This window comes from Crotalus tigris, unplaced genomic scaffold (genome assembly GCF_016545835.1).
Source record: "Crotalus tigris isolate CLP2741 ecotype Arizona unplaced genomic scaffold, ASM1654583v1 scf7180000024513.1755786, whole genome shotgun sequence".
Taxonomy (NCBI): Eukaryota; Metazoa; Chordata; class Lepidosauria; order Squamata; family Viperidae; genus Crotalus; species Crotalus tigris.
Genome location: NW_024100685.1, coordinates 1297452 through 1310397, shown reverse-complemented (window position 1 = coordinate 1310397; position 12946 = coordinate 1297452). Strand labels below are relative to the sequence as shown.

At 57.7% G+C, this 12946-nt stretch overlaps 1 protein-coding gene across 1 annotated transcript; it reads left to right on the top strand.

Annotated features, from left to right (window-relative positions):
- The first annotated feature begins 2455 nt into the window (after positions 1-2455).
- Positions 2456-5039, top strand: LOC120303945 (homeobox protein not2-like). The gene is made up of 3 exons (XM_039333923.1): positions 2456-2726; positions 3159-3361; positions 4875-5039. The coding sequence occupies exons 1-3, from the start codon at positions 2456-2458 to the stop codon at positions 5037-5039; spliced, it is 639 nt and encodes a 212-aa protein (XP_039189857.1).
- Positions 5040-12946: the final 7907 nt, after the last annotated feature.

Genomic DNA, 12946 nt, shown 5'->3' with positions numbered 1-12946 from the left:
CCAACCTAGCCCTCCCCAGAGGCTACGCTGCTGGCCCCAAAGGCCGGTCCCCCTTGGGAAGGGCGCTGTCCCAGCAGGCCCATCCCATCCTCCTGCCTCCTGTAGCAGCTGCAGAGCTACTTGGGTAACTAGGTTGCCTAAACCAAGGGTCGTCAACCTTGGCAACTTTAAGACTTGAGGACTTCAACTCCCAGAATTCCTCAGCCAGCAAAGCTGGCTGAGGAATTCTGGGAGTTGAAGTCCACAAGTCTTAAAGTTGCCGAGGTTGGCGACCCCTGGCCTAAACCCAGCCAGAAAGTGGCTTAGCGCAGAGGAAAAAAACCACACGCGGGAGACGATGTGGCTGGAATTCAACACGTGAAAAGAGCTTTTAAAAACCAAACCACAAGCCAAAGGCAACCCAAACGGAGGGAGAAGCGCCGGCCGGCCGGCGGGCCAGACTCCCCGCCCTGCGAGGCAGGCTGGAGAGAGGGGAAACGGCTCAAGACCACCCGGTTAGATTCCGGGACCGAGGAATAATCCCAGCGCCCCCCGACCGACCCCTTCCTCGCTTCAGCCGGAGCTCTTCGCTGGGGGAGCACCGGCGGGCCGGACTCCCCGCCCTGACCCAGCCCGCTGGCTCCGGTGCTGCGGGGCTGATTCTCGTTGGGGATCACCGGTTTGGGGGGGGAGGAGCGGGCGAAGCAAGCGGCGCCTTTGCGGGGACGCCGGTCCCCTTCTTGCGAGGGGAGGGAGGGGGGCGTTCTGGAGCCTCCCCCCCCGCCAGGTCTCCAGGAGGGAAAAGCATTTCCTGGTTGTCCCCCATTAACATTCCAAGCACCTTGAGAAGAGATGAAAGCGGAGGGGCGGCGGCAGCCCCTCCTCCCGCCAGATGTGATTATTATGGGCTGCCCGAAAGGAGGGCTCCTTTTCTGCGGCGGGACAAAGCTCCTGGCCACTTCAAAGGCTCCTAATTGATGCTAATGACTATTAGATGGAACGGGGCCTTCTTTGGGGGGGGGCTTTTACAGTCCCTGCTCCACAAAGGGCTCCTTCCTCCGTCCTTCTCCCGCCGGGCTTTTCAGAAAAGGGGGCCCTCCCGTGCTCCCCCCCTCCTCGTTTGCACTAGACATCCTGCAGGTTCATTTCACCACTTTAGCCCTGAGAAATTTCACACCTCCAGTACCCCCCTCTCTCCGCCCCCCCCCCTGCAAGGGAAAGGGCTGGCAATACCTACATCTCACTTCCAGGGGGAGGTAAACACCCCCTCCCCCATGTTTGTGAAAAGAGGAGGCTCTGCCAGGATGATACCCCCGCTGCCCTCCCCGGGTCCTGGCAGTCCCAAAGCCTCCCTATCTCTGGAGAGCCTCCATGCTTAAGCACAGACCAATGCCCCCCCCACGTGGCCTTCCTTCCGTGGGCAGTCTGTGGGGGGACTGGCCCCCAAGGAAGCCCCTGCTTTGGTCACACGCAAGGGCATCCCCTCCGGATTGACAGCCTTTCAGTCCCTCCGTGCCCTGGCATTCCTGCCATGCTGGCATCCAACTTCCATAAGGGGGATTGTCTCCACTTTGCACAGTCTGCAGCTAGTGGGCCCTCAGAAAAGCTATGCAGGAGTGGAGACCACTAGGAGATCCCAGGTCATAGGCTAGACTAGGAAACTGGAAAAACTCACCATTCTATTTCATGGGGAAAGCAACAGGGAAGAGAAGTAGCCAGGGGCCAGCCGGGTTCACCGAATGGACCTCAAGGAGCTGGTGCCTCTTTCATCTGGGACCCCTGCACCCCAACCAAGTTTGGGCCACCAACAGAGCACCCCACTCTGGGCAAAGGGGCTCTTTCAGTGGTGGCCCCCTCCTCTCCCGGAGAGGCATCTTGGCCATCCGCCTTTGTTGGCTCTGGTGAAAGGGAAGGAGGGTCCAGAGTCCAGCCTGCTGGAACATTTTGCTTGACGGGTATGAAAGGATTGGGGATGACCCATAGCGCTGAAAATTAATGACAAAATGGACGGGAGGGGTGACTTGTATTGCACTCTGATTGAGGAAGGGGGGAGGGGGGCAGTTCTCTTCTTTAAAGGCAGGTCGACTTGATTCACGAGCCCCCCCCCTCCTCCAACAAGCAGCGGTCTCTGCCCGGGGAGGCAGAAGAGAGGGAGGGAGGGAGCCCCGGTTCTCCGCCGGGCACCGCTTGGCACAGCTTCAGTCTTCGAGGGCCTCCACCACGTGAGCCTTCGGGCGCCGGTGTCGCCGCCAGCCCTCCGCCCGCCTTTCTCCTCCCGGCTCCTCTGGCCAGGCCTGCCTTTAGGCCTCGCCCGGGGAGAGCGGTCGGCGCTCGGTGACTCCGCGCCCCCTGCCCGACGGCCTCTCCTCCGCCGGGGCGGTCCGAGCCACGCCCTCCGCCCTTGCGCGCCCCTGCCTCGCCGCCCTATAAGGCCCCCGCGGCCCGGCCCGCCGCAGACTCCGCGCCCCGTCCGAGGATGCCGCGCAGCCCGCCGCCGGATCCCGCCGCCCCGCCGCCCTCCAAGGCCAGGAGCCGCTTCGACATCGAGTCGCTGCTAGCCAAGCCGGAGCCGCCCCGTCGGGAGTCGCCGGTGCCCCGCGCCTGGGCCGCCGCCTCTTCCCCGCCCGCGCTGCACTTCGGCTGCGTGGCGGCGACGCTGCGCTTCCCGGCGCTGTATCTGACCGCGCAGCAGCCCTTCTTCTCGGCCCAGACCTGCCGGTGCGCCGCGCCCGCCTGCAAGAGGCCAGGTGAGGAGGCCGGCCGCCCCGTCTGCGCGCGGGGGGAATCCGAGGTCCGTCCGTCGAGTTCGCTCCCGAGCCCCGAGGTAGACTGCGGGTGACCCGGGAGGCTCCACGGCCTCGCCCTGATAGAGCCCGCTGCTCCCGCCCCTTAAAAGCATCGGAGCCGTCCAGGCAGAGGCGTCTGACCCGGGCTCTCCGGCGGCCAGGCGGAACCCGCAGGCTCGTGCCCTCGACGGATGCCGAAAAGGGGAGGCGGGAAGGAGGCGGGAGGCTGAATTAAGTCCCGGCTTTGTGACCGGGAGGCGCTCTGGGAAATGCCTCGGAGGAGGACGCTCCCCTCCCGCCCCCCCCCCCCGGAGAAGCTCCTGCGCGACGGGGGGTGCGATCCGCTTTCCCTCCGGGCTCCGGGTCACTCTCCGGCTCCTCTTGCGGTCGCAGGCCCGGAGTTCCCGCGCTGCAGCGGGCCGCTGGGGCCGGCCCTTCCCTGGAGACCCGGAGAGCCCTGCAAGATGAAGCGAGTGCGCACCGTCTTCACGCCGGAGCAGCTGGAGCGCCTGGAGGAGGAGTTCCTGAAGCAGCAGTACATGGTGGGCTCGGAGCGCCTGGACCTGGCAGCCACCCTGCAGCTCACGGAGACCCAGGTAGGCAGCCCCCCCTCCCCTCAGGGCACAGGAAGGGCCTGGAGAAGTAAGGGGGAGCGCTACAGAACAGTATCTTTGGGGGGGGGGCATTTCCAGAGTTCCCATCGAAGGAAGTCGGGTGCTCCCCTCTGGAACAGTGGCCAGACACTGGCAGGCCCCTTGGGCAGTCCATCACAGAAACGGAGGAGGAGGAGGAGGAGGAGACTGTACGATCCTTGGTGCTCTCTGAGCTTGGTTTTTGTCTTGCAGATGTTTCATTACCCAGCTAGCTAACATCATCAGTGCTAGAAGGGCGGGCGGTTTGTGGAGAGGAGGAGGAGGAGGAGGCTGTGGTTCAGTGCTGAGAATCCCTGCTGTCATTCCGGGCAGGACAGAAAGTGCTCCTCCACCTGCCTCTGTTGGCCAACCGAGTATGGAGGGCTCACTGGTTACCCTTTAGTTTTCAGACTGAAGGCTGCTTGTCAAAGCTGATGGCCAGACCCGTATTTCCCCCCCCCCCCCCAAGGCTGGAAATAAACAGTAAAAATGGCAGAACAAATGAAGCAATCTATGCAACCTGCAGAAGTTCTGTTGTTGATGGAGGAAGACCTAGTCTCGTTCTGATTTAGTTGTGTAGATACAGCAACTGAACTGCAGAAAAGTGCTTGGAAAATAATGGCTGCGCGAGGCTGTTCATCCTCGGCTTCCTTCAGACTGGCTGAAAGTAAAAAGTGGGACTTTGCCTCAGCATAAATTCAGTGCAAGTGGAACCTTCAAGGTGCATCTGCATCAAAAACGAGGCCCATTTTCTCCCCGCCTCTTGCTGGCCCGATGAGGAATTATACATTCCCCAGAAACTTTTTTATGACATGGGTAGCCATACACATTGGATAAATAACATAAATGCAGGATAACAGCTCTTTGATGGATGCTCCTAAGCAGTGGTTCTCAACCTTTTTAATGCCGCAGCCCCCCCCAACCGGTTGTAAGTCGAGGACTACTCAACCGGTCGTAAGTCGAGGACTACTCAACTGGTGCAGCACCGTTTGCAGAATGGGACTTTTGGCGGGCTCAGCAGGGCAGAGACAGCCTGGATAATTCCTATTGGCTTTGGAAAGCCAATAGAATTAGACTCTATTCAAGAGAGTCTCTTCTCTTGGCTTTCAAAAGCCAATAGAATAAAAGGGAGTAGCACAGCTAAGGAAAAGAGGGGGGGGGAAATGGCGGACTGCGTTGTTTGGCGACCCCTGTGAAATGGTCGTTCGACCCCAAATGGGGTCCCGACCCACAGGTGGAGAACTGCTGGTATACAGCTTCAAAATATTACAAGAATGCCCAAAGTCCTGCGAAGATCTGGGAGGCTCCCTCTGTCCCCAGAGCTCTGTCTGGTACAAATGTCCTCTTTCCGTCTTCTGCTTCCTTTCCTCACTTAGGCCTAGAAGCATGCTTAGCTGCTCCTTTCTAGTAAGTGAGCCATCTGTGGGCCTCCAGATGTTGCTGAGCCCCCGCTTCAGGGCTCTCTCTCTCCTTTCAGGTCAAGGTCTGGTTCCAGAACCGCAGAATCAAATGGCGCAAGCAGAGCCTGGAGCAGAAGGCGGCCAAGCTCTCCTCGCAGTTTGGGAGGACGCAGGCGGCCCCCTCTGGCCCGCTGGCCAGGCCGGACAGTGACAGGGAAGAGGACGTCAATGTGGACTTTTAGCCTCACCTCCTGCCCCAAGGCTCTTCGCAAGCCAGACCCGTGGGCCGTGGCCCCTCCTGCTCCTTGGAAGAAACCAGCCAGCCAGCACAGGCGGGGGACTGGGATTAGAAGGCCCAGCTGCAGCTGAAGTGGGCCTGAGTCAGCTAAGATGCTCCTGAAAGCCTGTCTTCCCCCCCCCATCTCTGGTTTCCAGCCTGGCCCCTGCTCTGCCCCAGAAGCTGCAGAGGAACCCTATTGTCCCCTCTGGCTTGGAATCTGTGATGGATCCAGTAGATTCCTTCTTGGGGCCCCTTGGGGCCCCACCTGCCTCCCAATAAGTATACAGCTGTGCTGCACTGATTACTTGTTTTTTGGGGGGTGCTGTTTTAATTAAAACAACCCACCCACCCTTCTTAGACTGTCCTGGACCTGGGGGGGGGGGAAGATTCTTGCCCAGTGCGTTGCCTGCCCCCCCCCCCAATTGGGGGTTAATACAGCAAGGGAACCAGGACTGGGTCCTCTGCCTCACTGTGGGGGCCCCTGGAAGAAGCTTTTCTGCTTCTACTTCAAGCTCTGCCTTGAACCCCTCAGCTCTGGGGCTGCCTCGGCCTTTGGGTGGGGCAGGCCCTGCCTCTCTGCAGTGAAAGCAGTCTGGAGGAGTTGGGGTCTTTACAGCTATTGCCAGCCTCTGCGTCTGCCCGGCCCCCTCCCCACGGCTCCTGTCAGGGCCACGTCCCAGGCAGCTGGAATGGCTGCTGGCGTGTGCAGCTGGTTGAGGAAGGGCCGGGAGGGGGCAACACCTACTTTGGGGGCCCACGGACCCCCTGTTGTCAGGAAGCAGGCTGCGAGGGGGTCTCTTCCCCATCTTGAACTGCCAACCAGGTGAAGGCTGTGCTCCTACTTGGCACCTGGCCAAGAAGATGATGGGAGGCCCCGTATCCGAAAGGTGCTCTGGGCAGAAGGCCCCCTTCGGTCAAGGCTGTCCAAGACTCTGCTGCCAGATGTTGAGGGGAGGAGGAGGAGGAGAGTTGTGGGTCCCAGGTGCTGCTCTGCAATCTCAGGAGAACGGAGGGTGCCTCTTTTGCTTATGTAAATAGCTCTTTACCCTTATTTATTTATGTAGGCCTAGCTGTGTTTTTATGAAGCAGTAAAGCTGTAACTTAATTTATTACTTTTTTGATATTTTTCTACTGTAATAAAGTCTAGTTTATAGAAAAGAAAGCGAGTGGCCATTCTTATTCTGAATTAGAAGCCTTGGACGTCAGCCCGCCTCAAGGTGTGGCTGCAAAATCAGCAGCCCATCGCAGCCCATCCTTATTCCTGCTGCTCATTGTGGCGGAAGAGGCACCCAATGACTTTATTCATTTCTTTGCATCCTCCATTGTTTGTACAGAACACCTCAAGGTGGCAAGCATGCCAAACACACCCTCCTCCTCCTATTTCCCCCACAACAACAACCTTGTGAGGTGGGTTGGGCTGAGGGAGTGTGACCGGCTCAAAGTCACCCAGCCGGCTTTCACGCCCAAGGCAGGACTGGAACTCAGGATCTCCTGCTTTTTAGCCAGGTGCCTTCGCCACGGGCCCAATCTGCCTCTTCAGCTTTAGCCCCTGAGGTGGGTGGGCATTTCCTCCTTGCTGGGTTTCAGTGAGGCTCACAATCTGTGTAGCATGAGGCTGGGGGGGGGGCTGATGGACGGGGGGGGCAGCTCTATGTGCCCACCAGGCGATGGATCCAGTGATCTAAGCTGTATACAAGGGGAGAAATGGACATCCTGCTCTCCCTCTGGAGCTCAGAGTGGCAAAGTGTGTGTGTGTGTGTGTGTGTTGGGCGGGGTATTCCCTACTTTATGTCACAGCCGGAAAGGGTCAGGCCCTGGGGTTTGTACACACCGCTCTTGCCAATCTGCCCATCCAATTAGCAGGCACTGCACAATACCCTCAACCCCCCACTGTACCAAACAGGCTGTGTTTGCACAACACAAGAATGTGAACACACACAGATGCCATAAACAGTCACCCTAAAACTCCCCAAAGCTGCAGCTGTGGAGATCAAAGTGCTGCCCATCTGCCGCCACATTCCTCCTCAGCTGCCGAGCTGGACTGGGCAGGTGCACTTTGGGGAAAGGGGGGAGAGCGTCCCCCCCCCCCGCCGCATGGGCAGCCTCTGGCAGGAAGGGGATCCTCCGGTCCAAAAGGCCTGGTCTCAGGATGGGAGCCAGCAGGGTGATTCCTCCTCCACAGAGCGTCCCCTCCCGGGGGCTCCATTGCGCCCTAGAAAGACGCACAAGGGGAAAGTGCAAACTGGGGCACAGGAGCTGGAGTGGGCGGGGGGGGGTCTTGCTACCTGGCGCTCCCTCCTAGGCCTCCCCAGGCAAGGCAGAGGGGTCTGCATTCAGGGGAAGGGAAGCTGAGCCCCCCCCCCTCCCCAGCTGAGCTGCTGCTCTGCCATTGGGAAGAGGAAGGGCCAGCAAGGATGCCTTCGTCTCCACGGCAACCTGCTGACCCTGCCAATCAGGCTTGGAGGCCAGGCCTGATGGCCTTTGGAGGGCCTTTCCAGACTCTAAAGCCTCTGGGTGGGTTCCAAAAGGCTGCTGAAAGGAGAGAGCGAGCTGTGGATGTGGCAAAAGGCTTTTACTTATTTATTAGATTTATTTGCCAGCCTTCTCGCTTTGAGGTGACTCTGGGTGGCTTTTAGCAGGCCCACACAAGCTGAACCAACTGGCAGCCCCGACTGGCTCGGGGTCCCTTGTGCCCCTTTCTGGCCACCTCCAGCCTTTGGGAGACCCAGGCCCCCCCTGACCCCCTCTGGCAGGGAGAGCCGTTCCCCAGCCCTCCAGCCACGAGGCCTGGCAGCCTGCAGGCAGAGTTGGGGGGCTGGCAAAGCGCTGCCCCCCTTTTGCAGCCCAGCATCCGCTTTGCTCAGGGTCTTCCAGTGGGGGCCCCAAAGGGCGGGGAGTGCTAGAGGGTTCAACTGAGTTGGAAGGTGCTGCAGCTGCTTGCCTGACAGAGCCTCTGCCGCTGGGGGCTGCTTCTCACGTCCCTCTGAGGGGACCAGTCGAAGGCCTTTATTTGGGAATTTATTCAATTTCACCATTCTTCTAATTCTGGGTGGGTTTTGTAGAAACAGGATAGGAGGGGTTTGGGCGCTTCTCAACTCCTGGGAATATCGTAACAAATCGACCCACAAGTATTCCTCAAGGCACTAATCACCAGGTTCAGATTATTGTATTTTGAACAAATTAGGTGAAGACCTTGTTCTGTCAGTCAGTCAATCAGTCCGAATCCGTCAACCCAACATGCAAGGACTTCCGGTTTCTAGACATTCAGGAATTTCCCAGGGGAGACCAGGCTGGGAAACCAAAGTCTTGCGGGCCAGTGCAGGTAGTCCTCGCTTAACAACCATTTAGTGATCAACTGAAGTTACGAAAGTGCTGAAGAAATGACATCGTGAGCTGTGCCTGCACTTATGGCCATCTCAAGGCGGTTGTGTGACCCCCACTTGCCCGCTTCGGAGCCGGCTTCCGATAAGCGCAGCCAGGGTGGAAGCCAGCGGTTACAGTCATGTGGTGTCTCCTTAACCACCACCTTGCTTAGCAAAGAAGTTGCCGGTCCCAACGTGGTTGGTGACTGAGGCCAACGCTGCTACGGGTAGTCGCCAACTTACAATAGTTCATTGGGTGACCTTTCAAAGTTAGAACGGCACTGAAAAAAGGGCCTTATGACAGTTTTTCACACTTAGCAGAAATTTGGAGCTGAGTTATGGTCGCTGAGGACCGCCTATACCAGGGGTTCTCAACCTTGGCAACTTTAAGACTTGTGGACTTCAACTCCCAGAATTCCTCAGCCAGCTTTGCTTTGCTGGCTGAGGAATTCTGGGAGTTGAAGTCCACTGGTCTTAAAGTTGCCTAGGTTGAGAACCCCTGGCCTATACTTTCCCGCAGAGTTACAGTAACTGATCTTGCCGGTCTGAATGCGCTCCCCCCCTTATGCCCTGGAGAATTGGGGAGGGTCTCCCTCAGGTCCTCTCTCTGGCCGTGGCCTCAGCCTGGGGTCTTCAGGCTTCCCCTCAAGGTTCCTTCCGCCCAGCAGGGGGAGGCAAGCAAGAGCCCCATAGGCAAAGGGCTCTGGCCGTGGGGCTGCAGCTTGGGGGTCCCCGAAAGAGAAGGCTTACCTTGCCAAGCCAGCTGCGGAGCGAAGGGCGGGCAGACCCTTTCCCGGAAATCTTTTGGCTTTTCCAGGCTGCTCCTCTCCCTGCGGTGGGAAGCCATTCACCCATTCCCAGATCTTACCAGCAGGGGGCTCCCTTTATCTACAAATGCTTGGCGGGCGCCCTTCTGGAAGAAGCTCTCTCCCCCACCCAAGCTGAATTTTTTGAGGCTTCTTGGTTGACATTTTGCATCAGCCAAAGGCAAACTCTTTGGGTTAGGGCAGGGGTAGGCATAGCTGGCTCAGGAATTCTGGGAGTTGAAGTCCACCAGTCATGAAGGGGCCAAAGTTTCCGCCATGCTGGCTCAGGAATTCTGAGAGTTGAAGTCCACCAGTCATAAAAGAGCCAAGGTTGCCTACCTCTGGCCTAGGCCTAGGCCTCTTTATGACTGGTGGACTTCAACTCCCAGAATTCCTGAGCCAGCATGGCGGAAACTTTGGCCCCTTCATGACTGGTGGACTTCAACTCCCAGAATTCCTGAGCCAGCATGGCGGAAACTTTGGCCCCTTCATGACTGGTGGACTTCAACTCCCAGAATTCCTGAGCCAGCCTGGCTCAGCTTGGAAACCTCTCCCTTTCCCCTCAGCATAGCTGGCTCAGGAATTCTGGGAGTTGAAGTCCACGAGTCATAAAAGAGCCAAGGTGGCCTAATCCTGGTTTAGGGGTTTTTTTGTTTTTGTTTTTTAAAGAAACTTTGGTGAAGGAAAGGAAAATGATCACTGGCTCTTTCAAGTGTTCTAATCTGATTTGGTTCCCCAGAAACACTTTTTCCCATCCAAATCTTTTCCAGAGTGGCTAAAAACTGCGGCAGCCGCCAGCAGCCCCCAGGGCGGCCTTTAGAGACAGCTGCCCGATGCTGGGGAGTGGAAAAAGAGGATCTATTTTTCAGATCTTGAAAGCAAAAAAAAAGCATGTCAAAACTCCTAGTTGTTAGTGCCTAATCGCCACATCCAGGGCTTGATAAGAAAATGGAGAAAAATACACACACACACACACACACACACACACACACACACACATTCATCTGAACAACTTGTGACCCGTTTTATTCAATTGTTAGGTGGAGTCTATTCTCTTAGACAGGGTGGGGAACTATGACCCCCCTTTTACGGTTTTTGGACTTCAACTCCCATGGTTGGCTCAGGATTCTGGGAGCTGAAGTCCGCAGGTCATAAAGGGGGCCATTGTTCCCCACCCCAAGATAAACAAGAGAGTTCTGATAGGCATTTAAAGGAGCCATTTCCGCAGCCCAGGAAAGAGCCTCGGTTTCGTAATTCGAGGAAGACAATTATTGCAAACGCAAATGTGAGCATGTAACTCTGGGCAGCATTTTAAAACCTCCAGAGTGGTAAAGTTTGACATTGGCGTCTTTATTACCGCAGTGTAGAAGCTGGACGTAGGAGAGTCTGCGCCCCCATTAAGGTCACCCACTCCAATCCCTTCTCCCTGCACTGCTGGGAAAGTCCACGGTCACAATTTTGCTTTTAAATCTATCGATTCACCGACCTGTCTCTAAGGAATTGCAACCCCAGCTTTTCAGGAAGGAATCCAATAAACAGAAAGCGTTTGTGTAAACACGAAATATTCACCGTTATTGCAAACAAAAAATTTCATCAAGGGTGCACGGCCAATGCCCTCCCCTCCAAATGCCCTCCGGGAGCGCTCTCTTGGGACCAGGCTTCTCCAGGTGCTCTGGGCAGCTGAGGAGCCATTCCTTGGGGGGGGGGGCTTTGTGTGCATGAGACCCCCCCTCGCCCTTCCTTCTCATGCCTCCGTCTGTGACGGTGCAACAGCCACCGTTCTGGAACAGGGAGAGGCTCCCAAGACTTGCTCATGACCTCGTCCTGTTGCTGTGGGGCCTCCTGGGCTTTTGCCCTTCCTCTGAGCAGGCCTCCTGCTCTCCAAAGACGGGGGGGGGGGCTCCTTGGCCTGCCCATCACTCCTCGGTCTCCATCCTGGCCAGAGGGGGCTTGCTCCAGCCTGCCCAGGCAGGCCTGCTTCTGCTGTTCGCCCTTCTGGGCACCCTCTGGGCTGGCCAGGGGCACGTCCATCTGTCCGGTCGGGAAAGTCATTGCCAAACACAGAGGGAGATGCCCTCGGAATCCAGAGTTGGGGATTTCCATGTTTATGTGTCACAGCCCCCCCTCCCCCTCCCCGAGCCTGTGTAATCTCGGCTACAATTGCAGTCCACTGTGCAAACAGACTTCAGCGCCGCATCCGAAAGAGGTCACCTGCAGCCACCCCACGGAATGCTGGGTAATCTGGCAAGCGAATCCTTGCATCGCTAAGGCAGGATTGAGGCGCCGCGTGGGGCAGTTGCCCTTCAGTCCCCCTAATCCTGCCTCTGAATGGAGCCCTTAAGCCCCTATATTATTCCAACATTATTATCTATTGATTGATTTTTAGAAAGGGTAATCGTGCAAATAAAATTATGTCTGGTCTGATTGCTTTGCTGCAGGAGACCACATCCCGTGCCACGGGCCACGTGTCCAGCTGCTGGCAAGCAAGGGCAAGGCAGGGACCAGTCAAGGAGCTGTGGGGGGGTGCAACGAAGCCCCAAGGGGGAGCGGAGGGTTGAAGATGGCCCTGGGAATGGCAAGGAGGGCTCAGAGCTCTCTGTGCAGGAATCGGTGGACAGCCCTGGGGGTGGGGAGCAAGTGGCGGGACTAGGGAGCCCTCGTGCCCTGCTGGACACGTCCGATTCTGGATGACTGAACACCCACATTTGCCAAAACCCCAGATGCAAACAGGAAGATCGACATTTTGCCTGCCAGGGGGTCTGCCCCAATGGGCAAGTTCGGCTTTCCCTCCCTCTCCCCCACCCCACAGCCCCAGGATTGAGACCCCCGTCTCTGCTGAGGCTTCTCCTCTTCTGGGGTTCTGGATCAGCTCCCCATTTCCTTCCTCTTCCTCCCTGCCTGCCTGTCCTCCCCAGTGGAGCTGAGTAGTCCCCCAAGCCGACTGAGGGGCCTCCCAGGTCCTCCCAGAGCCCAGCCCCCCCTTCCCTGGTCTGGGGCAGCTACACAAGGAGATCTGGAGGAGTGGACAAGGGAGTTGCCCCTTGGTCAGCTCAGCCCAGGCACCCGTGAGGGACCAGTCTGAGGTGGGAGTTGTGCTCCTCAGAGAGATGAAGGAAGGCCTGACCAGTTGCAGTTGGGAGGCCCTGAACCAGCTGCCTCAGCAGCCCCTCCGGGACCCCTCCCCTCTCCTGCCTGCATCCTCTGGGTTGCTATTCTCAGCCAGGGCAGGAGGGGCCTGAGCTGAAAGAGGGACAGACCCTGGGGGGGCTGCCTGGTCAAGGCATCCTCAGACCAGTCCCAGGTCCCAGCCAAATAACCAATCAATGCACTGCAAAGGCTCCCCTGGGTGGGGGGAGGACAAGGGAGCCTGCACTCTCTTAGTCTGGGCACCCCCAGTCCCAAGACTCTGGGGATAAGGGGGCTTCCTTCTCTGGAGTGCGGTGGGTGGGGCTCACCCCGCTGTTCTTTGCTCCCCCTGGTCCCCCTCTGCTGCCCTTTCCCCCCCCTCCTTTTATGGGGCTGATGGGTGGCTCAGAATGAAGGAGCCCCCCCCTCCCTGTCTCAGCAGAGGTCAGAAGCTGTCCTGCTCAGCGGGAGGGCGCCCCAGCCTCGCCCCCTGGTGAAATAATAAGAATAAAAATATTCCCTCCATTTCCTTCTGTGAGATTAATGATAAATTGTCCATTCCCTAAAAGAAGCTG

Coding starts and splice junctions, on each gene's coding strand:
- LOC120303945 (XM_039333923.1), top strand. CDS start 2,456: ATGCCGCGCAGCCCGCCGCCGGATCCCGCCGCCCCGCCGCCCTCCAAG. Junction 2,727..3,158: donor GCCCGCCTGCAAGAGGCCAG/GTGAGGAGGCCG, acceptor TTGCGGTCGCAG/GCCCGGAGTTCCCGCGCTGC. Junction 3,362..4,874: donor TGCAGCTCACGGAGACCCAG/GTAGGCAGCCCC, acceptor CTCTCCTTTCAG/GTCAAGGTCTGGTTCCAGAA.